Below are 26397 nucleotides of genomic sequence, written 5' to 3'. Positions count from 1 at the left end.
ACTGACAAGAGGGACCCGCGCGTCAGCGAGACAGGGCAGGGGAGAAGGAACAGCCGGTGGCGCAGTTCGCCGCCGGTGGCTTCTCCGGCGAAGGCAAAGGTGCCAACATGTTCGCCTCACCTAAGCGGACCTAGGGGAACCTTCTATTGCAGCTACTGACGCCGCTAGCGGGGGTGGCGATGGCCACGGCGGCGCTCGGCCACGGCACGGCCGGCTCCGGCGAGGCTACGGCGCTACGTCTAGAACGGAAGGCGCTACGAGCATCAGCAGTGCACCTAGGATCTAGTGTAAGGCAGAGGAGGGGATGGGAGGGTCATGGTGGCGGTTGTCCGCGTGGAGCGACAACGCCGGCGAGGTCCTGCCATGGCTGCGGTGGGGGAAAATGGCGAATACGCCCTTACCGAGGCACGATCGACTCGACGGTGAGGTGGAGATGGTAAAGGGAATCACGGCGAAGCTCTAGGTGAACGGGGCAACGTGTTTTTGCAACGGCGTGGAAGCTAGGCGAAGGCGAAGGTGCGGCTGGCAATGGCGGATGGTTGCTTGCTTGGCGCAACGCGCGGTGGAGGCGAAGAAAGGTGAACTGGAGCGGTTGAGTGCGTCGGGCAGGCGCGCGGGGTGCTCAAGACGTGGCTGGCAGTGCCAGGGTGTCCACGGCGCGTGGCCAGTGTGCTCAGGCGAGCGGCGACATGCAGCACACACGCGTCGTCGCCTTTCTGAACCGGTCAGCCATGATCACTGAAGGTTTTCTGAAAACATGATTCAGAGTTCATCCAGTCCGACTGACAGGCGAACATTGACACCGATTAACTCCTAAACCGTGACATTTTAGAGGAAACAATGAACATGAAAGTTGTAGCCCGTACTTCCATCTTCAATTTCTATTTAAGTGCCAAGGACTAATTCCCAATGGATACAGAGTAAAATCGAGCCAAAGTCAGCTCCTTCAAACTGTAATTGCAATCAATACTTAGAAAAATTCTTAAGTGAAGAATCAGCCCTGATTTCTGGCTTGTGGGTCCAAATTGAACATGTTGTGCACATTTTCATGAGATGGCCATAAAATAACTTTTGTTCCCTACATAATTCTCTACATCTTTGCTTTAGGTTGCTCTGACATGCAAACATCCTAAACCACACTTTTTAAATGGTCAAACAAAAGGGTTCAGGGGTCAAATTTGGTCAACCATGACTTTGGAAACCTAATTAGTCAAAGTGACCAACATGAACAATGTTCCAAAAGACATTTTATGTGTAACTAAGTTACTTACAAGCATTTCTAGCCACACCACGCATTGGTCACACAAGAATCAATCAAGGTATGTACTGAAACAATGAAAAACACAAGAAATGTTACAAATGTTTCATAGTCATGTTTCACACGTTTCATGATCTCGTTGCATAGTATTAACTAACCTTGTTTCACTAAGTGAGTGGCACATGTTGCACTTAAGTGTTGCACACTTTACATTTCATAAAAGAACAACACACATGAAATATACAACATGTTGCAATGTTTTGAAATTATGTTTCATGTGCTATAAGTTCACGAAGGGATGCATGATGCTCATGTTCATGAAATGTAGTGCAAATGTGGAAGCTAAACACCAAGGGTGTTACAGCCCTCCCCCTTTATAAAAATCTCATCCCGAGATTTGAAAAGCGTACCATTGTTGATAGAATTCCTTATAACCATCCCTCAAATAATCTTCCCTTTCCCACGTTGCATCGCGTTCACTACCCTGATTGCTCCACATGACTATGTAGAACTTGACTACCCGACTCCGAGTCACTCGCTCACGAGTGTCAATCACTCGAACTGGCTTTTCTTCAAAGGTCAAATCTGATTTTAACTCAATATCCCCCAATGGAACTCTCTCTTCAGGGACGCGAAGACATTTCTTCAATTGGGATACATGAAAGACATTGAAGATAGCGCTCATCTCAGGAGGTAATTGAATCTTGTACGCCACTTTACCACTTTGTCCAATGATTTCAAACGGACCAACATATCTCAGCGCAAGCTTTCGCTTCACACCAAAGCGTTGGACACTCTTCATAGGTGAGACTTTTAGATAAACGAAGTCTCCAACTTCGAACTCAATAGGTTTCCTACGTCGATCAGCATAACTTTTCTGCCTAGCTTGAGCTGCGGCCATGTGGGTTTGGATAGTACGGACTTGTTCTTCAGCTTCTTGAACGAAATCAATTCCATAATATCTCCTTTCACCGGCTTCTACCCAGTTCAACGGGGTTCTACACTTCCGGCCATACAAAGCTTCAAACGGTGCCATCTTTATGCTCTCTTGATAACTATTATTGTACGAGAATTCAGCTAGGGGTAACCTTTTTCCCATGAGCCCTTAGCCGAGATGACACACGCTCTCAACATATCTTCTAAGATTTGATTCACTCGTTCAGTTTGCCCATTGGTTTGCGGATGATAGGCAGAACTTCTTACGAGCTTAGTCCCTAATAATCTGTGTAAGTGCTCCCAAAAGCGAGCAGTGAACTGTGGTCCTCTATCTGAGACAATAGTACGAGGGATCCCATGAAGTCGGACTATCTGGTTGAAGTACAACTCCGCGTAGTCGGTTGGACGAAAGTCTATGCGGACAGGAATAAAGTGTGCCGACTTGGTCAGTCGGTCCACAATTACCCAAATTGAGTTAAAATTCCTCTGTGTGGTAGGGAGTCCAACTATAAAATCCATACTTATCTCTTCCCATTTCCAACCTGGAATAGAGAGTGGCTGAAGTAATCCAGCTTTCATGTGCACAGCCTTGACCCGACAACAAGTGTCACACCTAGCCACATAAGCGGCTATCTCTTTCTTCATTTTGGTCCACCAAAATCGAGGCTTTAAATCATGATACATTTTACTACTACCAGGATGAATAGATAGTTTAGAGGAATGAGCTTCAGATATGATTTGATTTCTAAGCTCCCTATCCTTCGGAACTACCAACCTATCCTTGAACCATAACACGCCTTCCTCATCTACTCGAAAATGTTTGGTTTCTTGCTCTTTCATCTTGCGCTTGATGTGAAACACACCTGCATCTGTCTTCTGTAGCTCGATAATTTGACTCTGTAGAGTACAACTGACAGTGATGTTGTGCAGGACTATAGGATGAAGGAGTTTTGACAAATGGACATCACTCTCAATCAACGAGTGGCAATGAGACTTTCTGCTTAAGGCATCCGCGACGACGTTTGCCTTGCCCCGGTGATAGTGCACTTGAAGGTTATAATCTTTGATCAACTCGAGCCATCTTCTCTGACGCATATTTAACTTTGGTTGAGTGAAGATGTACTTGAGACTTTTATGATCAGTGTAGATGTTGCACACATTGCCAAGTAGATAATGTCTCCAGGCCTTCAAAGCATGAACAACTGCAGCGAGTTCCAAGTCATGTGTTGGATAATTCACTTCATGCTTCCAAAGTTGGCGAGAGGTATAAGTGATGACTCTACCCTCTTGCATAAGAACACCTCCTAACCCAATACCTGATGCATCACAGAACACATCAAAAGGTTTCTCGATATCCGGTTGCACCAAAATCGGAGCCAATGTTAGAAGAGTTCGCAGGGTATGGAAAGCTGCATCACACTCAGGAGTCCAGACAAACTTCATGTCTTTTTGCAGCAATCGAGTCATAGGCTTGGCTATTTTAGAGAAATCCGGGATGAAGCGACGATAATAGCCAGCCAACCCCAGAAAACTCCAAACCTCGTGCACCGAGATGGGAGCCTTCCAGTTCAATACTTCTTGCACCTTGGTGGGATCAACCATAATTCCACCATCGGACAACACGTGTCCAAGAAAAGGTACCTCACGAAGCCAAAATTCACATTTGCTAAACTTTGCATACAGATGGTGTTCTCGCAATCTAGTAAGAACCACTCGCAAATGTTCAACATGATCTTCTTCATTCTCAGAATAGACCAGGATGTCATCTATAAATACCACCACAAATTTGTCCAACTCAGGCATAAACACTGAATTCATCAGATACATAAAATGTGCGGGGGCATTAGTCAATCCAAAAGACATAACCAGGTACTCATATAGACCATATCTTGTAGAGAATGCAGTTTTTGGGACATCCTTAGGCCGAATTTTGATTTGATGATACCTAGATCTCAAATCAATCTTGGAAAAGACTTTTGCTTTAGATAACTGATCAAACAATATATCTATGCATGGCAGAGGGTACTTATTCTTGATTGTAATTGCATTCAAGGGTCTATAATCTACACACATGCATAGAGATTGATCCTTTTTCTTCACAAAGATGGCTAGGCACCCCCATGGAGATGAACTAGGGCGGATAAGGCCTTTCTTTAGCAGTTCATTCAATTGGGTCTTAAGTTCAGCTAGTTCATTGGGAGGCATTCTATATGGCCTTCTAGAGATGGGAGCTGTACCAGGAAGCAACTCTATCTTGAATTCTACTTCTCGATCCGGGGGCAATCTAGGCAAATCATCGGGGAAAACATCCGGAAAGTCACACACGACAGGGATATCTGCCAAAGACTTTGCTTGCACCGCATTGGTTGTGCAAGAAAGATTGATGTCTCGGGGTAACTGTACAAGAAAACCCTCCTGATTACTAGGATCTCTGAGCATAACTACCCTAGTCGATGTATCGATAAGCACTCCATGATGGCTCATCCAGTTCATTCCCAATATCACATCGATACCTAGCCCCGGTAAAACTACCAGATCAACCTGATAACTTTGCCCCTCTATCACAAATTGTACATCCCCAACTACCAGCTTGGTTGGGATAATACCACTGGCAGCCCTAATACAATAGCCCTCACCCTCAACAGTATATGTTTTCTGCATAAACTTGGATGCAAATGATGGACTAATGAAGGAATACGAAGCACCTGAATCAAATAGTACAACTGCGGGGTGTTGGTCAATCAGAAACTTACCGGCAGTCACTACCTCACCTGAAGGGATCTCAGTAATATTAGTGTGGTTCACTTGTCCTTGACGGCCACCCTGGTAATTATTCTTCTTAGGGTAAGGGCATTCCCTTGCCCAGTGGCCTATCTTGTTGCAGTTCCAGCATGGCATGTTGCTTGGTGGAGCCCTGGAACTGCCCTGACTGGTAGTGCCCTTGGGAAGAGCAACTATAAATGCCTTGCGGAACCCCATCTTGGCGGGATTCTTCTTCTGCGGTGGGTGAAACTTGGCGGCTGACGCTGGAGGACGGAATGGAGTCCTTTGTGTGACGGGAGCCTTAGATTGTGAGGCACCCGCCTCATAGGCCCTCTTACAACTTTTCGAAGCCGCATATACAGCATTGTTGTTCTCTTGCGATAAAGCATCACTCACAAACTCATTAAAATGAGCGCACTTGCAATTGCCCATGGTCTTCATCAGTTTAGGGCTAAGTCCCCGCTTGAAGCTTGTAATCTTCTTGACATCTGTGTCCACAAACTCGGTAGCATACCTTGCAAGGTTGTTGAAAGCTTGCAGGTATTCGTTCAGGCTCTTGCTTCCCTGAGTCAGCTTCATGAACTCTGTATGTTTGATCGCCATAAGACCAGGAGGAATGTAATTTCCCCTAAAAGCAGACTTGAACTGATCCCAAGTGATTTGGGTATTAGCAGGCATAGTGGACCGATGATGACTCCACCAAATGCCAGCAGGCCCATGAAGTTGGTGCGATGCGTACTCAGTTTTTAGCACCTCAGTCAAGCGGAGCAGACGGAACTTCTACTCGAGAGTATTCAACCACTCATCAGCTTGTAGAGGCTCCTCAGCCTCCTTGAAGATTGGGGGTTTCGTGTTAAGGAAATCCTTGAAATCACTGTATTGATTTGGATCCGGTCCTTGTCGTGGACCACGGCCATCACGATTCGCAATCGTACGGAGGGCCTCGGCCATAGTGCGCTGTCCTTCCACAAGCATTGCTATAAGTTCTATGGGTGTGGGTGGTGGTGGCGGAAGATCATCATCATCACTCGCACCGGTGGAACGAGTACGAGGCATCTGCACAATGCGCAACCAGTAATTATTGATGATGTCAGCACATTGGAGAGGAACAACATAATCATGCCAAACTGTATTTACTGACGCGAATGAAAACTTCATACAATAAACAGAGGCAATAATTCATTCTCCAATCATCACATCATCAAGTAGATTACTAGCGCCATACTCAGTGCATTCCAACATGGCAAGTTTTCAACTTTACCATAACGTTACGCATCCCGAAGGGAGCGAATTAAAGTACATTTCAAGTATGACTGCAAAAGCTTAACTATTGAGACTTGCTAACGAACTACTCGTCGAAGTGATCACTGTCCACATCGGAGACACCTTGGACTTCTTCTGGGTATTCCTCTCCTTCTAACTTCTTGCCGAGAGATTTCACTTTATACTTGGGATAAGCAATTATAAGGGAGGGAGTAATGCAATATGAATGTCATGAGTGAATATGATGCATGCTCGTTCCGTACGTCCTCACAAACCTAAGAAAATTTAAGCTTTAGCGGAATATACAGTGGCATACATATGTTCTCTCAAATAGCGGTAACTAGTCAATCTACACGGTGCATTGTTAGCGTACCTGCAGAAAAACTTCATTGCAGCCCAACCCAACAAGATGTAATGCTAATTACACAAGCAGTACTAAGATACTTTCCATATATACATCCCCTGATATATATACTTCGGCATCCAAACTACCCGAGAAATGTACCCACAATTAAGTACTTTCATATATACATGTATGTAACATGTAAATACTCCAGTAACCACAACTAGCTCTCCCCTAGACCGACGGTTGGACGGTCATGCTCTCACAACTCACTCTTACCTTAGCGTAGAGGCAATTGATCCATACATTACCATTCAAACGAATGGTATCCATGCAATATCACGCCGCATGGACGACGAAATAGAGACAATCAATTCCCCCAAGTTAGTAATTATATATAAGCCACCTAGAAGTCCTTAAGTGGGCTATAAAGGATGTGATCACCAGTATACCATAAAAATTTTGATTTTTGAACACTTATATATAACTATAAGTTTTGAAAACCATTTTAACAACAAAAGCTTTTTGTTTTAAATAGCCATAAGACATGTTTAATGTTGAATCTAGCTCTGATACCAGCTGTCGCGGAACCGACCAATTTATAAGAGCACAAGTACAAAAACAATCGCCGAAACGATCAAATTCTCGAACTTGAGCCCATATAAACCCGGTAGTCAACCGAAATCTCGAAGGATTTCAAACCAACTTGCATGCAACCAAGATCACAGTAATTCAACATAATATATCGTACGTTACAACATTTCGCATACATTCGCAAATAGGTTACATCATCACAGAGTCATTGTTATTACAAAACAAGTCTTATAAACATGCGGAAGTAAATAGTTTAACTCACACACCGAGTTTAAATACACATACTGGTTTGCTGATCATAGACCGCAAAAGCATTCAGATAAGAGAAAGGAGATCATGCCCATGATCTAGTCCTCATCACCCACCGGGTGGAGACAATACTTGCAGAATCCCTGATATAGGAGGTCATCTGCAACAAGAGGGAATAAACCCTGAGTACGGGAATGTACTCAGCAAGACTTACCTGTCGAAAACCAAACAAATGACACCAAAGATTATGCATAGCTTAATGTAGTGGAGCTGGCTGACACTTTCTTTTTGCAGAAAAGCATAAGTAATAATGATCAACTCTTAACCTGAACTAGCAGTAACTTTTTAGCCATTAACCTGTCATCTATATTAGCACCTGTACTAAGCAATCATTTTATTAGGGTGCAAACATTAATAACCATATCAGGTATTCATTGTGGCAACCTTATCATCATCCATTTAACCATATTGTTAAGTTAATTGAATCTACGTTGCCGCTGCTCAGTCAAGTTCTCACTATCCGGGAGAGACGGCGATTCGAATCGATTCCTATCCAGCTGGAGGGGTATTTCTAAACACAAATCCTGCTTCCCCCGTCAGGGTCGCAACAAGTCACCTTTGGTACAATTCAGGAGTCACGGGTATGAACAGATCGGCATTCTCAGAGAACCACTCTGCCAAGGTTGTTTGGGACTCTAACCCGCCTTGGACTTATGCCAATGGCTCTCCGCACATCCTTACTACCTCCAGAGTGCCGCCACTGCTCGCGTTCCCAGCCTGAATTGAGCTACTAGGCTTCGCGATCGGAATGACTTATCCGACTAGCTAAGTGTTAGGCTGCGTTCAACATGACATGAGGACGTACAGCGTATCGGTCCTTAAACGACTCAGACGGAGTCACTATGTTCAAACCTACACAAGACCCCGCCCGGTCTTAATTCATTATTCACATGGTTCTTTTCCATGATAGTAAATATAGCCAACCGTGATCCACCTCATCCTAAAGCTCGCAGGTGACAGGAAATCACCTGACTTCTACCGCACTAAGCATGGCTAAGCATTTAACCCGTTCCTGAACTTAAATAGGATTCCAGTGCGATATTTGGACAAGGAAGGATATATAATGCAGCAATTGGTTTCAACCAATTCCTATACTTAATGCATCATCAACAATAAAAGATACTCAATGTATTTGTGAAAACATAGGAGGCTTAATATGCTCCGGGGCTTGCCTTTCAGGAACGAGGAAGGCTGGTGGTCAGGGCACTCGGGCAATTCCTCCGCGACGACTGCTTCGTTGGCTTCCTGCACCTCGGGTTCCTCCTCCTGGTTGGCTCCCTCGAACTCCAGCAACGTCACTCCCTCCGGCACACCTATTACATGAATGCGCAAGATAAATATCATGGATGCACATGTACGAATGTCGGGGATGCTCGGGGAATGCACATGTTCACTGTAGTTTGCATATTCCAACTTAAGCCCTATTCAAATCACTTTCACTTACCACGTTTATATAACCTAAGGTATAATTGCTCATCTTCCGTTAATGACCTAGCACCTGCACCTAAGCATATTCTCAAGTTAGGCTAACCCCTAAAACAATCAATGAGAACATTGCACAAGCATACACTCAAGCATTTGTATTACAACCAAATGGAGACTATATATCGGTACAGTAAACTAGCCATAACTGGAGATTTATAAATCCAATTGATATGCAACAAGACAACCTGGAAAGCTTATAAAATTGTCTACAAAACATTTTCAGACCTCAAAGCATGATTCTAACCTTTACCAGGTCGAACTCATAAATCAATAGAACTCTGTCCTCACAAGGCAGAGAACAAGCAAAGACTGGAACCTAACTTTAAACAGCTGTAGTTTTTAAACTACTAGGCCAAATGCCCTCAAATTTTGACAGGAGCTAGATACATAAGTTATCTACAGCTTTTGTATTCATCACAATCACATAAAACCAATTTATCATGGGGAACTTTCCAAAGTCCCCAGATCTGTCTAGAGGGACATGATGCAACAAATAATTATTAACTTATGATATAAACACTTAATTGGACAAAACCAACTTTACTGACATATCACACATATCACAAGCACACCAGAAAGTAGGGTGTTCATCCCCAAAACATTTCTTTTAATACCTTTCTTAATTTATTTAATTAATTAGTGGAAATAGTAAACATATATGAAAACTACACCATTAATTCTACAAAAATTACAGTAGACACTACATGCTCTAAGTAGACTACCATAAAAATTTCACACCATTTGAGTAAGTATAACAACCTATACAAAAATGGTAAGGCAGAATGACTTAAAATGGCATAATTAGGAAACCTTAGTGAAAAGTGTCAAGCAACAGATTTCATATTTTTCCTAGTATCTATAAGGTACCAGGATACTACCTACCAAGTTTCATGGCCATAGGATTCATAGATAATTTACAAAAATTCACACAAGTATCTACCAATGATAAAAGGAAAAATCTATAACTCAAAAACTACACATGCAATGTCTCTCAAATTTTAACCAGAGCTTCTACTAAGCAATACTAGCTTACCCACAAAATTTCAAAATTTTTGGATCACAGAAACTCAAGATAAAATTCAAACAAGTTTGCATGTATCCAAAAACACATTTCAAAGTCCTATTTAATTCATCAAAAATTTCTAAAACATGTGCTCATATAATATTTTTGTTAAATACTAGACATGACTAGGAACTTCACAAAATTGGAACCATATCCTTTGGATCTACCAAACTTGAGTTACATATTTTTGAATCTATACACCAAACTATGAAAAATAGTTAAACAAAACAATTAAGGAAACCATTTCACTGATGTTGGGCCGGCCCGAGGAAATGGCGGCCCAAGAACACGCGCTGGCGCGGCCCAGACAATGGCGTGGCCCACGCTGGGCTCCCGCTTCAGCCGCGGCGCTGACAAGAGGGACCCGCGCGTCAGCGAGACAGGGCAGGGGAGAAGGAACGGCCGGTGGCGCAGTTCGCCGCCGGTGGCTTCTCCGGCGAAGGCAAAGGTGCCAACATGTTCGCCTCACCTAAGCGGACCTAGGGGAACCTTCTATTGCAGCTACTGACGCTGCTAGCGGGGGTGGCGATGGCCACGGCGGCGCTCGGCCACGGCACGGCCGGCTCCGGCGAGGCTACGGCGCTACGTCCAGAACGGAAGGCGCTACGAGCATCAGCAGTGCACCTAGGATCTAGCGTAAGGCAGAGGAGGGGATGGGAGGGTCACGGTGGCGGTTGTCCGCGTGGAGCGACAACGCCGGCGAGGTCCTGCCATGGCTGCGGTGGGGGAAAACGGTGAATACGCCCTTACCGAGGCACGATCGACTCGACGGTGAGGTGGAGATGGTAAAGGGAATCACGGCGAAGCTCTAGGTGAACGGGGCAACGTGTTTTTGCAACGGCGTGGAAGCTAGGCGAAGGCGAAGGTGCGGCTGGCAATGGCGGATGGTTGCTTGCTTGGCGCAACGCGCGGTGGAGGCGAAGAAAGGCGAACTGGAGCGGTTGAGTGCGTCGGGCAGGCGCGCGGGGTGCTCAAGACGCGGCTGGCCGTGCCAGGGCGTCCACGGCGCGTGGCCAGCGTGCTCAGGCGAGCGGCGACGTGCGGCACACACGCGTCGTCGCCTTTCTGAACCGGTCGGCCATGATCACTGAAGGTTTTCTAAAAATGCGATTCAGAGTTCATCCAGTCCGACTGACAGGCGAACATTGACACCGATTAACTCCTAAACCGTGACATTTTAGAGGAAACAATGAACATGAAAGTTGTAGCCCGTACTTCCATCTTCAATTTCTATTTAAGTGCCAAGGACTAATTCCCAACGGATACAGAGTAAAATCGAGCCAAAGTCAGCTCCTTCAAACTGTAATTGCAATCAATACTTAGAAAAATTCTTAAGTGAAGAATCAGCCCTGATTTCTGGCTTGTGGGTCCAAATTGAACATGTTGTGCACATTTTCATGAGATGGCCATAAAATAACTTTTGTTCCTTACATAATTCTCTACATCTTTGCTTTAGGTTGCTCCGACATGCAAACATCCTAAACCACACTTTTTAAACAGTCAAACAAAAGGGTTCAGGGGTCAAATTTGGTCAACCATGACTTTGGAAACCTAATTAGTCAAAGTGACCAACATGAACAATGTTCCAAAAGACATTTTATGTGTAACTAAGTTACTTACAAGCATTTCTAGCCACACCACGCATTGGTCACACAAGAATCAATCAAGGTATGTACTGAAACAATGAAAAACATAAGAAATGTTACAAATGTTTCATAGTCATGTTTCACATGTTTCATGATCTCGTTGCATAGTATTAACTAACCTTGTTTCACTAAGTGAGTGGCACATGTTGCACTTAAGTGTTGCACACTTTACATTTCATAAAAGAACAACACACATGAAATATACAACATGTTGCAATGTTTTGAAATTATGTTTCATGTGCTATAAGTTCACGAAGGGATGCATGATGCTCATGTTCATGAAATGTAGTGCAAATGTGGAAGCTAAACACCAGGGGTGTTACAGGCTGCGTCCGGTCGAGCTGGCAGAGAGGTCGCCAGTTTCGGTGTTGCACCGGACGCTGGACCTGAGATGCACCGGACGCTGGTTTCTGCGTCCGGTCAAACTGATGGGTCTGCACAGTGGCTAAGGGTTGAGCACCGGACGCTGGCTGCGTCCGGTCAAGGTGGACCGGACGCATCCGGTCCAAAAAATATGTCTCGGGGAGCTTACTGGAAACGACCGGACGCTGGGGCTTCAGCGTCCGGTCAGTTTTACCGGAGCGTCCGGTTAGCTTCGTAGCCGTTGAAATCTGACAAACAGCGTTTGAAGCTGGTGACGCGTGGCGTCCATCGGGCGACCGGACGCTGAGGGCCATCGTCCGGTCGGTATGACCGGAGCGTCCGGTCAGAGCGTGTTTTGCCCAGTGAAGGAGTACAACGGCTCTATTTGATGGGGGCTCTATTTATAGCCCCATGGCCGGCTCAAGGGACAACTCTTGCACATTTTCATTGACATAACAATCTTGTGAGCTTAGCCAAAGCCCTCCCACTCATCTCCATCATTGATTCATCATCTTTGTGAGATTGGGAGAGAATCCAAGTGCATTGCTTGAGTGATTGCATCTAGAGGCACTTGGTATTCGTGTTGCGCTGCGGATTTCGCTTGTTTCTCTTGGTGGTTGCCACCACCTAGACGGTTGGAGCAGCGGTGAAGGATCGGCACGAGTTGGTGATTGTTCGTGGCCGCCTTGGGTGATTGTGAGGGGAGTTGTACCTTCCCCGACGGAGTGCTGAAAGGTAACTCTAGTAAATTGCTCGTGTCATTGAGTTACCTCACTTGTGGGTCGGTTCTTGCGGTGTTCTATCGTGTGGACGAGGTTTGTGAAACATCTCTTAGCCGCCGAACCACCAAGTGTTGGTCGACATAACGGGGACTAGCGTGTTGGCAAGCACGTGAACCTCGAGAGAAAAATCGGTTGTCTCTTGTCATTTGCATTCTCCCGGTGATTGGCTTGATCTTCATCTTGTGATTGGTTCATCCCCTACACGGCGGTATAATCACCCTATTTACTTGTTTACATTCTTGCAAACTAGTTGATACAAGCTCTTTAGTGTAATTAGAATTGAGAGCTTACTTTATTATTTACATTCATCTAGTTGAGCTCTTTGGAGTAGCAAGTTTGTGTGCCTAAGTAATCATTGCAACTAGAATTGTTGGATAGGTGGCTTGCAACCCTTGTAGAGCTAGAGCAAGTTTGCATTACGCTATTTATCATACTAATCAAATTGCTCTAGTTAATTTATAGATTTTTAAATAGGCTATTCTCCCCCCCCCCTCTAGCCATATTAGGACCTTTCAGTAGGTAGGGCGTGCGACGGGTGGAGCAAGCGAGCTGCGCAGGGTGGGCCTGCGGTAGTAGAAGGCCATAGTAGCAAGCGGAGTGAGGCACGCGACGTCCAGATGGGACGGACGCCACTAGTAAAAAATATAAGAGTACATCAATCAAATCAGTAGTTTTCTTCCTTCGATCATCCTTGCAGACTTGCAGTCTTGGTGTTCATATGAGATCGATGACATATATTTGTCAACATCATCGCCAACTCTCTTGTGAAAAAAATAATCACCAACTCTAGCGGAGTAGCGATATACATAGGTCAGTTACAGATATACAGCCTATTTGGCTTAGGCTAAAACGATCATATAAGATCATAAATTATTACTGCTAACTGGTTTTGTGTGATAGAAAAATACTATTATAACTGAAAATTTACTATCCTTTTTCGGCCAATCCAACGTGCTGATAGCTTACGGTTATCCACGTAATCGGTTTTTATAAAAAAAAATTAATTGAAAAAAAGTCGTCACTCGAATTCCCGGTTTCCCCATTTCGGCATCCGCATCTCCCATGGCGGCGTCGCCCGCCCTCCTCTCGCTGACTCCCGCCGTCTCCAGGCACCCCCACCTCCTCTTCTCTCCTTGCCCCCCGCGGCGCCACGTCCGCCTCGCCCCTCTAACCGCCACCCCCTCCTCCCCGGGCGGAACCGGCCCTGGTGGCCCCGGCGTCTTCCTGTCGCCGCGCGCGCTCTCGCAGCTCGACGAGCTCGCGGCCTTCCGCTACGAGCACGCCTTCCCGCACGGCCTCCTCACCGTGCGCGCCCTCAGGCGCGGGCCCGACGACGACGCCGTGGCCGAGGCGCTCGTCCGCCTCCTCGCCTCCTCCTTCTCCGAGACCGTGCGGTGGGCCCCGGCGCAGCGGTACGCGCAGCTCCTCACGTTCGTCATCCGCAGGTACCTCCACGACCGCCGCGGGCTCGCGCCGCACGCCGCGGTGCTCGTGGGGTTCTACCGCCCCGCCGACGCCGACGCCGACGACGACGGCGCCGCCTCTGAGGACGGCCGGGATGATGAGGGCGGCGAGGAGGAGGGTGAAGATGAAGGGGAGATGGCGTGCACCGCGGAGGTGTCGTTTGACGCGGTGGGCGCGCCCGGGGCCCCGCCCACGCCCACTCCGCCGCTCGACTTCCCCTACATCTGCAACATGACTGTGAAGACGCCACTGAGAAGGTAATGGAGTATGCTCTGGGTCGAGCAACCACTTTGACTATCTCTTGTGGAGAATAAGTTTGATGCAAGAGTTGATTGCAAATGTTGCATCCTTGTAAGGGTGTGTTTAGTTGGGGGAGTTGAAAATTTTTGGGTGTCACATCGATTGTGTCGGAAGGATGTCGGGAGGGGTTTTTGGATACTAATAAAAAAACAAATTACAGAACCCATCAGGAAACTGCGAGACGAATCTAATGATACTAATTAATAGGTCATTAGCACATGTGGGTACTGTAGAATTTAAGGCTTTTTATGGACTAATTATGTTTAAAAGATTCGTCTCGCGATTTTACTGAGAACTGTGCAATTAGTTTTTTTTTTTGTCTACATTTAGTACTCCATGCATGTGTCTAAACATGCTCTTTTACTGTAGGAGGCAAAATTTTTTGGAAACTAAACAGGGCCTAAGTTGTAAGATGCAGTGGGGAGAAACCTTCTCGTCACATCCGTAATAAAAGCAATTTGTGTTTAGATGAAGGAACAGTCACCATTAAGACGATCTGTTCAGTCACTGTTGGTTCAATGCATATCAACTATGAAGTAGTTTATTCGATGTATTATGTTTGAAATATGTCGATTGTAATGCTTCAAAATTTGCCTTGCTTTTGAACTAACAGGAGAGGAATTGGAAAGCAACTTCTTAAGGCATGCGAGGATCTGGTTTTCAGGATGAATGCCAGAAGACGTGTGTATCTTCATTGTAGAATAATCGACCAAGTCCCATTCAACATGTACAGGAAAGCTGGATATATTATTGTCCAGACTGACAGTATTTTGGTCTGGCTGAGCCTTCAAAAGCGGAAGTACTTGATGAGCAAGGAATTACCCCAAGCTTCTGTTGTTAGTGAGACTTCAACCAAAAACTTTGATGATAATATCTGACAAACCGAATGTGTCACGGGACTAACAGGTACACATAAGGTTGATTTTTGTGTATAAAGGGATTCTGTTTACCACACATTTCCACTATTGTATGGCTTGTGATGAAATCAACTTCCATTCATAATTGTTAATTGGCCATTGCAAGATGTTTTAACTGAAAATGAGTTGGCAGTGCTTTTAGCCCATACGGCCAGTAATCAGAAATGGATTCTGCTTCCACATGCAACTCACTAATTGGATGTTTATGATTTAACTTATGTTGCTGTTTTATGTGTGAATTGGATGAATTTTCTGTTGATTCTGTTGTATGTGAATTGAATCTAATATCATTCAAATTTGGACCAAAATGTATAGAAAATTACATCAAATTTGAATGTGTTGGGGCCTGCTTACTAATGTCGGCTGGTGGATAAAAACGACAGTATAGAACTGAATTTAGACTGTCAGTCAAATAGAACTGTTGATGCAAATGGCATTTATACCGTTAGTTATGTGATAACCAACAACGGAAATGAACTTTGTATTGCTGGAGTTCTATGAGAACCCACATCCCACGATACATATAAGGATGGTACCATTAGTTTTCTCTCTCTAGAACCTATGGTACAAATGTGTTTTCAGAGTCGACTAGGGAACTGACAGTAATATAGGCCATTTCTACCTATGCTTGTGGATTGTCGATTGTAAATCTGCCAGTGCAAGCCCTTTCGAACCGTTGGTACATGCTCTTATTGTAGTAGCGCATATCCGATATTTTCTCCTGATAATTGTGATTTACTCAGTTCTCAAGATTTATGTCACTGTTTCATCCCAGTCCCAGGTTTTGTGCCCGGTGGTCTTAAAGAGGGAAGAGAGAACAAACTAGATCCATTCCACTCTGTTCCTTCTCATGAAAACCTTGTGCGCCACTATTCATCTCTTCCTCCACTACATAATGTATCCATTTGGTTGCTATGATAACAAAAATAGATGAGTTATAACAGTGTTGCTTGCCTATCAGATCCTAGATTTCTTCTCATTTTCTTTCCATTCTCAGACTTAGATTTTAATTCAATATTGTTAGATTGTTCGAATAATTTCTAAATATGTATTGTTTGTTTATGATTTAGATTTTGGGTGTGGTATTGTCGGTCCAAGGATTCTCTGACATTAACTTACATTGTAGTGATACTCTGCTTCTCAAATAAATAGGAGTGTGCACTGCAAAGATGTGTATATGAGGTTCACTATTCACTGTTTGTAGGCTAGCACAAAGGAAAAACCATGGTCCCAGTAACATTAACACCACACTAGAAGATCATGGCTATCAAAGTAATATTTCAAATCATGGCCTTTTCTTTAGTTTTTACCTTGTTTACATCATATCATGCTTGGGGTGAGGGTGATTGTTACAATAAAGAATTAGTAAATATTAAATGCGGAGAAACCATCCAAATTGGTAGCCCTTGTGTCCATCCAAGCAACGAATATTGTCATGCTGTGCAAGTATCTAACATGGTTTGCATTTGCCGCATCCTTCCAATTGCAGATCTGACCAGGATAATAGTGTGGTGTTGATGTTAAAATAGGAAACCTTTTGGGACCTTGAATTAGGAAAAGCCTTAAACTAATTTGACCAGCCAATGCACTTCTTTTCATTGCTTTTGCATCATGATTTTGCAAGTCTTACTCATATTTCTTAAGCACAGAAAGTAATAGCTCATTCCACATATCTATTGGTCCTGTCAAACACCAATGGGAACAGTCACTATAACCCCTCATCCACTTGTTATTCCAATGGATCCCTGGATGTGCATCAGGTCTCATGGACATAGCTTTGGTTATATCTAAAATCTCTATATTCATCCGTCTGCTGTGGCTGTTTTCGTTCTGTGCTCTGATAGCTTCCTCAACCTGCACATTTCTTATTGCCCATTCTACTGTTGTTGTCATTGCTTCTCCTCCCATCGGTTCTGTTCTATTGCAATATCCTCCAGTATTCCAGAAGCCATTTTCAAAATGTGCTGGTGTTGCTGTTCTTACTAATGTTAACTGTAATCCACATTCTTGGCAGTTGCTCAAGTTATTGAGGGTCGTCCTAAGCGCCCTCTGAATAGCTGTAGTGACATCGAAGCTTGTGATGTTATCCTCTGAGCAGTATATGCATCCAGTGAGTTTCCCACCTTCATACAGATATTTTTTCCTGAAGAACCATCGGGAACTTGATATGACTAAGATATTGATCTCAGGCAAGTTTGCAGCTAATCTTGCATCAAGTTTGTCCAGGTGTATGTCATGCATTTCAACTACTGTGCCATTGATCTCTCTTTCTGATGCTTCTACTAGAAATTTGGTCCACAGTGCCATGAGTGTAAAATTGTGGGATCTAAAGTGCCAAGTGACAAATTTATCTTTAGTGTCACTATAAACTTTGGTTGGAGTTTCCACCTGCAACATTTTGTAGGGTTTGTGTCAGGTTATCATGTCACAATTTCACACCAACAGGGGAAAAAGTTTATTAGAGGTGCAAAGTTAAATAAAGTAGAATTGCAATGATAATTCATTTCATATTTTCATATTTAGACTAGTATTTGGTTCAAATTACTCCCCCAACTATTTCAGTAGGTCCAATTTACCCTTTAACAAGATTTTTTTTCTCCACGTACAATTTGGCTTTGAATTTCAATTTTTGTGAGGTTATAGCGGGCATCATAATTTGTGTTCAAAATACACTATGGATTTTTCATCGTTATGTTTCATACAGTTTTTTATTTATGATGTTAATTTATTATTAGATGTCCCAATCTATCAAAATAACGATGTATATTTTAACATAAATTATGATGTCAGCTATTATTTAACTAACAAAATTTGAAATTATTAGATATAGAAGAACTGATAATTACTGTTCTATTGCTGTAAGGTAAGCTAGCTTATTATTGTTCCTACCCTGAATCCATGACACCATGGAAGTTAACGTCATGCGATTTTAGATTATCACATAGACAAATCAAGCCTTGAGCCACTTTGGCCTATTGTAGCCTCTAGATCACTCGACCATATGAATCTGGCTATGTAAAGATCAGACGATATTAGGATATCACCTAATTGACATGATATAACTGAATGTTAATCCAAATTGACTTGTGCTCATATCCTTAGTGATGCAAAGAAATTCAGCACGGGAAACTTTCTAGAACACTGGGTCTACTCTATACTATGCCAATCTGTCGCTGGTGATTAATGGTATATCGCTACATGTCATTAGTATCTCACAGAGCTAAAACGCAGGTTGCTCACCTGAGACAGTAAGCAAAGTAGTGATTCCATCTGGTTCCGTCCAATTGAATCTGCAGCGAACGCCAGTGTCTTCCCTCGGACAATATTCAAGAACAGCTGAGGTTTAAACCTTACCATGTCACAACCATGTAACATCCACTTCCAGTTTACATAATCCCTTTGCTTCCCATATTTCCCACAGTTTCTTGACTCTGGCAGCGTAGGGCATGTTATGTTCGTGTAAAGTGGACCTCTGAAATCTCTGACCCATGTGCCGTTGAAAGGATTGCAGGCTTTGTCTTCATGACCTATAGAAAAGATCAAAATCCTATGATATTTCTTGGGTAGAGCTCTTTTGAAACTATTAGGAAATGTTAGTGGTCGCCAATCTTTGTTTACTGATAAGTGACAGTTGAATTGTACCGAGATGCATTCAAATTTTCGGAGGCAAAGGGGTCTCTTTTTCTTTGTTTATTTTTGTTTTTACTTATGTTTTTATAAGGTTTTGAGATGTTCTTTTTGGCACTCTCCCCATTTTCATAAACTAATCTGGCATGCAGACCATTATAAGATCCACTATATACAGATTATCTGAAAGCTGAAGAAGTCATTTGAATATGCAGAGACAGGTGGGTTTGATATGCTTTTCAAATCGCAGGCTTGCTAAACTTGCTGTCTACGCTTTTGATAGAAATCAAACTTGACTTGCTTTAGAGCATCGATCTTATCCTATGCTGCAGGCTGCAGCTAATTTTATATTCGAAATGGGGGAAAAAAAAAAGAACCGGTAAATTTCGGGAAAAAAGGAAGTCTCACTTGGAGCTTAAGTACTCTAGAAATCTGGCTAGCTAACAATGTAACACTTGTAGCAATGATGCATGATGAAAGAGCAGATAAATTTATGCTAGTGAGTAGAGGCGTACCAGTCTTCATCTCCAGAGGAGAGATATGAGTTGGCATAGGAGAGCGGTACAAAGTCGCAGGATGATGTGTAGGGAGAAGGACGAATAACACTGTGGTGACCATCACTGCTAGTGCTATTGTTCTTCCACAAGGAAATACATGGGTAGGCCTTCTGGTGTGGTTTCGGCCATGGAGATCCGGAGGTGCTACGCTTTCCTTAGCCATGGCCGTGGGTAAGGCGGCCCTAAGTTGATGGTAAAGAAGCCACCATCTTCATCATATAGCTTGCTGGGAGCCATTGATGACTCTAGACAAATGTGCATTTCTTCACTTGTTTTCTTTTAGCATGTTCGCTGGTTGGTTTCTAGATTGATAAGCCCGGCTGGTGCTGATTTGTTGTGAGAGAAAAACACTGTTGGCTGGCTAATAAGCCTTGGCTAAAACCAGCAAGCAAACAGGCTGTTTGTTCATGATAAAGATGTCATTGGAAGCCTACTGGGACTGGGCGCCATTGATGCCCCTGGAGCTCCAAGTTCCATGAGGGCAAGCAATGCTTGCATAGACGAATGTGCATTTTTCTTCATTATTTTCTTTGTTCGTGGTATTGTTGGTCCTACCTTTTTTTTCTCCTAGGAATCAAGGGAGCGGGGTGCTTCACCAAGTTCAATGGTTATGATGGTAAACGGTGGGTCACTTGGAATCGTTAATCAAAGTATGTGACGTTTTATAGTTGTGTTATGCCTTGATGTTTTCAATCTACCCAAGGCCTTCTTCGGATGCATGTGTATTCACTCCAATTCATATGTGTTGGAGTGGATTGGAATGTAACTTAGTTTAATTCCACTCTAATCTACTTCAACACGTGTGGATTGAGATGAATACATGTGCATCCAAACAATGGCTCATGTGTATTCACTTCAATCCATATGTGTCGGAGTGGATTGGAATGAAACTTAATTTAATTCTACTTCAATCCACTTCAACACATGTGGATCGAGATGAGTGCATACGTATCAAACTAGGCTAAGGTGGGTGGGCGCATCTGAATTTTCTCAGCAACAGTGAAATCAATCAGACGCTCAGTACGAGTTTCTCTTGAAAAGTCAAAGCTGAGAGTACATCGGCGTGTAGAGTTGTCAGATTTAACACTAAAATTGCTTTCGACGAACTATGCCGTGCTCTATGTTCTGTTGTGAATTGTGAAGCTTATTTCTTTTCGTCATATAAGGTTTTGAGGGAACTATCATTTATTTCTTGATTGTGGCCATGCTTTCCCAAACTACCCTAGTCAAAGTGTCAAACGTGGCTCTCTGTTTCTGAATAGTAGGATCGATTTTTCTTTTTCATGCATAATATGGTAGTATGGTACTCGGCCCTGGCTGAACAACAGTCCCGAGCATGGACCCTATTGAGCTTGACCAGTTGGTCATCGGCGTCGCCTCCGATGACAGATCGCAGATTCTCTAACTGACCGTGGTAAAGTTATGGGTCTCTTTACCTCACTTCGATGCCATCCAATTCTCATCCAACGGTTGATGAAGTCTTCACTTTTTTATTACTACTAGTGCCTAACCTGGATGCAAAAACAGTTCAATTAAAGTCCAGTTCATTGACAAATGAGTTATATAGCTGCCGGAATTTTTTTCTCTGTGCAGTTTATCTTTTTTATCATAGCTTTTACGTATTAGCTTGGATAAAGATAATTTTTTTTTGAAGATGTGCTATATGTAACGGCGTAAATAAATTGCCTCCAATAATCAACTCGCTAGTGTTGCTATGTAACGGTGTTGCATTTCGCTAGTGTTGACACTAACAAAGAAAATCGGATATCCTATTTTAAACATAGGATAATCTGAATAGAATTTGTGGATAATCCATATCTACCAAATTTTTTCTATTCCATATCCTATCCCGCATCCGCACGTATTCGGATTTGAATTACCCGTATCCGCATGGATATTAAAGTTCTTCTCTATATCCTCAAATTTTGGATTTGGATCGGATTGAAGAATTATCCACATCACTTCGATTTTTTGATACTCAACCAGAATTTAGGGCCTATATTATGAGACTCATGCTAAGCTAAATCGCGAGCAGCCAAACTAGTTAGGCCAGTCTCAGTGGGGAGTTTTATTTGTTGGCTTGGAAACAGTGTAGATTTATGCATTTATAAGTCGGTGCATGCCATTGCAAGAATGACATTTTTCAATAATAAAGATTTATTAAAACCTAATTAAATCTTTATAAAATCCATACTAATTCATTACAGCTCAGAGAAATATGAAAATTTGTATAATTTTTTTTTCTAAAGACAAGCTTTACCTTTACATAGTGAAGCTATGCTTGAATGTATTTGGATCTTTTGATTTTGTTGGAATTCATTTTTATGTGATATATATCTACTATTTTAAGGTTTTATTGTTGTCATAAGTCAAACCATTTTTAAGTTTATTCTATAAAAAACAATGTTAAGTTGACTAAAGTTTATGTTTTTATCCTCTTTTTTATATCACAATCATAAACACATGCATGTCGCACATACATGTCCACTAGTAGAGATAAAATTCATACGAAAATTGCAGACACTAAAGAGGTGGCCCCACTTGTAGTTGACAATATTTTCGTTTAAAACCATCTTAATACTGAAATAATCGATATAACATTATATCAATTTTTAGACACCAAAATGAATTTAAATGAAAAAGACATGAACTACAAAATTCTAGATTTTTGTGAGCTGTACAACTTTATATACATTTTATTTATTTTTATCTGAGCTCACATGTTTTTTAAGAGTCGGTTGGCTCTTTTGTTCATCTCACTTCTGAACTGGGCGTTATTTGGGCCGAGCATCATAGCGGCCGGCACACAGGAAGTTGTTTCCTTCCTCAGCTGTTGGATGTTAAATGGAAGGCATCGGAGAGGTGGAAAGTCACCCCTAACTTTACCACGGCAAGTCAAAGAATCTGCGCCGGGCTGCGTACTTCTGTAGCTTGCAGACGAAGGCTCGGCTAACAGCGGGCCAGCCACGTCGTAGTGTCCGTCATCGTCAGCCTTGAACTATAGCGTCCGGACGTCAGAAGTATATGAGCGCGTCCGGACGCCCTGCGCATGCTGCTGCCGCGGACCATCTGCCCGTGCATGCTGTTGCGTCGTATCTCTGTTGCACGTTCACGTCCGTCCCCAATCCGTCTGGCCTTGCCCTGCACGCGTACCCCACACCCGTCCGTCTCACCCCGCCTTGCATGCACACCTCGGCTGCATCCCACACCTTTCTCCGACCCCCTCCTTTCTCTCTACGCGGGCAGGACCCGGAAGCCCGGATGAGGACTACCATGTCTCATCCGTAGGACCCCAGGCGCACCGCCAGCCCACGTCGTGCCCCTTCCCCCAGCGTTCGGGTCGTGCCCCCACGACTCATTGAACATACCATATACCTCTAAAACACGAAACACTTGCAACATAAAACACTTGAATGCAACATAAGTCTGATGCGGATAAAACATTTAGAACATACACTTGTAACGTACGTGTCAAAACATATGCAACATCTAGATAAAATATTTGCAACATATGAATAAAACAGCTGAAACAATTGGAACATACTATTGCAACATATGTGTGAAACATATGCAATATCCAAATCAAAACACTTGCAACATACGTTCGAAACAGATGAAACGTTTTGAACAAACGCTTGCAACATGTCTCTGAAACACTTGCAGCATATGCAACATCTCAATCTACTTTTGCAACATCCATATTTTTTTGTGAGATGCAACATCCATATGAAACATACATATGAAACATCTGAAACACTTGAAACATACGTTTGCAACATGTGCTTTCAGCGCAACATCTCATTGCTGCTTGGGAATGGAGGTTCATCGGTATGTGGAGTTCACCGGTATAGAGCTCGCTACTCCGGTGGAGAAGGCCGTGGTAGGTCCCGTGGAGAAAGCTGCGGCGGATCCGCGTGCTGGAGAAGGCCGTGGCGGGGCGGGAGGCGCGGTGGAGAGGGAGGAAGACAGGCTGCTGTGCTCTGGCGCGGAGGAGATGCCGGTGGGCGGAGCGGTGGCACGATGGAGAGGGAGGCGCGGTGAAGAGAGAAGCACGGCGGAGAGCGAGGTGGCTGTGGCGGCGTGGCGGAGCTCGTTCGCGGCATTACGGTGAGGTGAGGTGAGTTTTATCTCTTTTTTTAGAAATGTTGGGGGGTGAAGATGGGTGTACGAGCGGTCGTTAGGTTGTGTTGCGGCCCACTATCAGCACCGTCCGGGCAGACAGACGCTCTATATCCAGCGCTACCGAAACTGTAATTACTTACCAGCCTTCGACCGACGGAGTTTGACGTTTTCCGTTTGGGTGTCGTCTGGGGATGAGCAGCCTACGCCCTACCGGGAGATGGCACGCTCGGCACTCGCCCCTCGCCAGGCACCGGCAAATATCTCTTGAGAATATACAAACAACATTGGCCCATAACACTAAATTAAAAATTATGGGCCCATAAGCAAAACCGGCCCAACTCACGCGTTCTCTCGCTTTACTCGCGCTGGATGATTCTAAAAAAAATACTCGCTCTGGATGTCCTGGATGACGCACGCGCGAAACAGCACAAACGACAGGCGCTAATGACACTGGGCCCGTCTCTGGCCCCTAAGATTCAGAGTGGGCAATCGGTTTTAACCGAGACTTCGGTTCGGTTTGCTCGGTTTACATAAATTTCGGTTTCCAAAAATCAAGAGCCGATCGGTTTCTTGCAAAATCAAAAACCGACGAGATCGGTTTTGGTTTCATCGGGTCGGTTTCTCGGTTCCACCGAACGGACAGCAAAGAGAGAGGAGAGAACTAGAGGACCTCATGCCTGCTCGCAGAAGCCCGCCGGCCATGCCTCGCAGCCTCCTCGCCGATGCGTCACGCCGCCGCGGGGGAGCCACGCCGCCCCGTCGGTCGTCGTCTGCTGGAGCCAAGCTGGCCTGCCCTCGCAGCTGCAAGTCCTGCTCGGTGCTCGCCATCGCGCTTGGGCGTGGCCTCCCTGCCGCGCCTTGGCCTGCCCTTGCAGCTGCGTGGCATGCGCCTAGTCCCCTCCGCCCCTGCTTGCTAGACAACGCCGCCGCCGCTCGCCGGACGCCACCGCTGCTCGCTGCTCGCCGCCGCTGCTTGGTGGGCGCCGGCCGTCTCCGAGCAGATGCGCCGCTCCTCGCCGCCCTGCCCCCCGGGGCTGCCGTGAGCCGCTCCCCAGCGCCATGGGCCACGGCGCCGCCGCCGCGCTGCGCTGCCGCTAGGGTCAGGGGAGTATGCCCCGTGCCGCGTGCGGGAGAGGTGCAGGGCCTGCAGGCGCCCCGTGTGTGCGGGAGGGAGAGAACTAGAGAAGAGTTGGGCCGGTGGGTGCTTCCACCGTGGGCCAGGGAACGGAGTAGAGGGGACTGTGTGGGTTGTGACTATTTAGCGGTGGAGACGAGATTGTTTGCATCACTTCGGTTATTCGGTGTCTCGGTTCGGTGGGAGGCTGGAACCGAGGCCGAAGCCGAAGACCGAAGTTCCCAGAATCCAAAACCGAAATCGAACCGAGAAACCGAAAAACCGATATTTCGGTTCGGTTCGGTTCGGTTATCGGTTTTCAGGTAATTTGTGCCCAGGCTGACCTAAGATTCCCTCCTTCCACGGGTCCACTGAGCTGACGGGATGTGGTGTGGGGTACTGTACCCAGGCTGACCTAAGATTCCCTCCTTCCACGGGTCCACTGAGCTGACGGGATGTGGTGTGGGGTACTGTACCCGTTTGCGCTTGCCCTGGCCGGATCCGACAAGTCCTAGCGACGCGTGAGTGCGTGACGCCTCCCCAGTCCCCACAGGAATGCCTCGTAGGCTGCTCGTACTCCGTGGCAGTGGCAGCAGGCACGGGCAGCTCGCCCACACCACAGGACGCAGCAGGGCACGGCAGCGCACGCCCGCACATGCTCCTGGAACGCAGCTCAGCACTAGCAGACCTGCACAGCCCCACCCCTGCGCCCGCCCTTGCGTCGAGCACCACACCACCGTGCGTGTGCAGAGACCCTTCGCGGTGCACAGATTCGATGTCCCAAACACGTCTGCTAGCATCGACGTTGGGAGAGGCAGCAGGCAGGCAGGCACCGCACGAACACGAATTCACTCGGTTCTTTGGTTGGTTTCAGCCGGCCTAAATTAGTCATCCAACAGTGTTTTTCTCTCACAACAAACCAGCGTCAGCTAGCTCAAATCAGTCTAGAAACCAACCAGTGAATAGACCGATTGAAGCGGCCACCGCTGCCCGCGACAGCCATGGGAGAAATGGGTTCCTTAGATTTGTTTAGAAAATTTCAGTCGTGAGACTGTCTCCAACAAGGAGACCTAAATACGACACCTATTCTAGCTTTTGGGTCTCCCACAGGAAAGGGTCACGCACCCGTAAACTCGCCCTCTCCAACAGCGACCGCGGGAGTCTGCACTTGGCCGCCGCATCCTTCTCTCCCCTCCTCCGCCGCGCCGCAGCCGGAGCAGGCCGTCGGCATGGCCGCACGGCTTACTGGGAGGGCGGCAGCGGGGCTCTCCTTCTCGGTGGTAGCTGCGGCAGTCGGGGATGGGCTCGCGCGCGGCGTACTCGGGCACGGCAAGGCCGCTGTGCACCGCCGCCGGCGGCTGCGGCGGACCGGGGCAGCCTCCCTGCCCCGGCGTCCGGATCCAGCGGTCCCAGGGACGGATCCGCGTGGCGCTCGGGCGGGCCGCGCTTGGGCGGGCGCTGGGTGACACCCATGGCGGCGGCGACGGGTCC

General features: G+C 45.4%; 2 protein-coding genes across 3 annotated transcripts; one reads left to right on the top strand and one right to left on the bottom strand.

The window, feature by feature from the left end:
* The first annotated feature begins 13832 nt into the window (after positions 1–13832).
* Positions 13833–19197, top strand: LOC136493106 (GCN5-related N-acetyltransferase 5, chloroplastic). Of its 2 annotated transcripts, XR_010768302.1 has the most exons (4): positions 13833–14526; positions 15183–15475; positions 17501–17675; positions 18718–19182. XR_010768302.1 is itself a non-coding variant. In XM_066489149.1 (3 exons), the coding sequence occupies exons 1-2, from the start codon at positions 13868–13870 to the stop codon at positions 15445–15447; spliced, it is 924 nt and encodes a 307-aa protein (XP_066345246.1). In that variant the 5' UTR covers positions 13833–13867; the 3' UTR covers positions 15448–15475; positions 17501–19197. The 2 variants fall into 2 exon arrangements, 1 of the variants encoding a protein (XP_066345246.1); XM_066489149.1 differs by having other exon boundaries at positions 17501–19197.
* Positions 17113–26137, bottom strand: LOC136491954 (xyloglucan O-acetyltransferase 3-like). Its single transcript, XM_066488142.1, has 3 exons — positions 26032–26137; positions 18727–19013; positions 17113–17874 (listed from the first exon to the last, which is right to left on the bottom strand). The coding sequence occupies exons 1-3, from the start codon at positions 26135–26137 to the stop codon at positions 17113–17115; spliced, it is 1155 nt and encodes a 384-aa protein (XP_066344239.1).
* Positions 26138–26397: the final 260 nt, after the last annotated feature.

This window comes from Miscanthus floridulus, chromosome 11 (assembly GCF_019320115.1).
Source record: "Miscanthus floridulus cultivar M001 chromosome 11, ASM1932011v1, whole genome shotgun sequence".
In the NCBI taxonomy this organism is placed as follows: Eukaryota; Viridiplantae; Streptophyta; class Magnoliopsida; order Poales; family Poaceae; genus Miscanthus; species Miscanthus floridulus.
This window is presented reverse-complemented; position numbering and strand designations above follow the sequence as displayed.

What these genes read in the sequence shown, in the direction of transcription:
- LOC136493106 (XM_066489149.1), top strand. Translation starts at nt 13,868, where the DNA reads ATGGCGGCGTCGCCCGCCCTCCTCTCGCTGACTCCCGCCGTCTCCAGG. An exon ending in GTGAAGACGCCACTGAGAAG is followed by an intron (nt 14,527 to 15,182) that starts GTAATGGAGTAT and finishes TTGAACTAACAG; the next exon opens with GAGAGGAATTGGAAAGCAAC.
- LOC136491954 (XM_066488142.1), bottom strand. Translation starts at nt 26,137, where the DNA reads ATGCCGACGGCCTGCTCCGGCTGCGGCGCGGCGGAGGAGGGGAGAGAA. An exon ending in TGGAGAGGGCGAGTTTACGG is followed by an intron (nt 19,014 to 26,031) that starts GTGCGTGACCCT and finishes TCTTTTCTATAG; the next exon opens with GTCATGAAGACAAAGCCTGC. An exon ending in TACTTTGCTTACTGTCTCAG is followed by an intron (nt 17,875 to 18,726) that starts GTGAGCAACCTG and finishes AAAATGTTGCAG; the next exon opens with GTGGAAACTCCAACCAAAGT.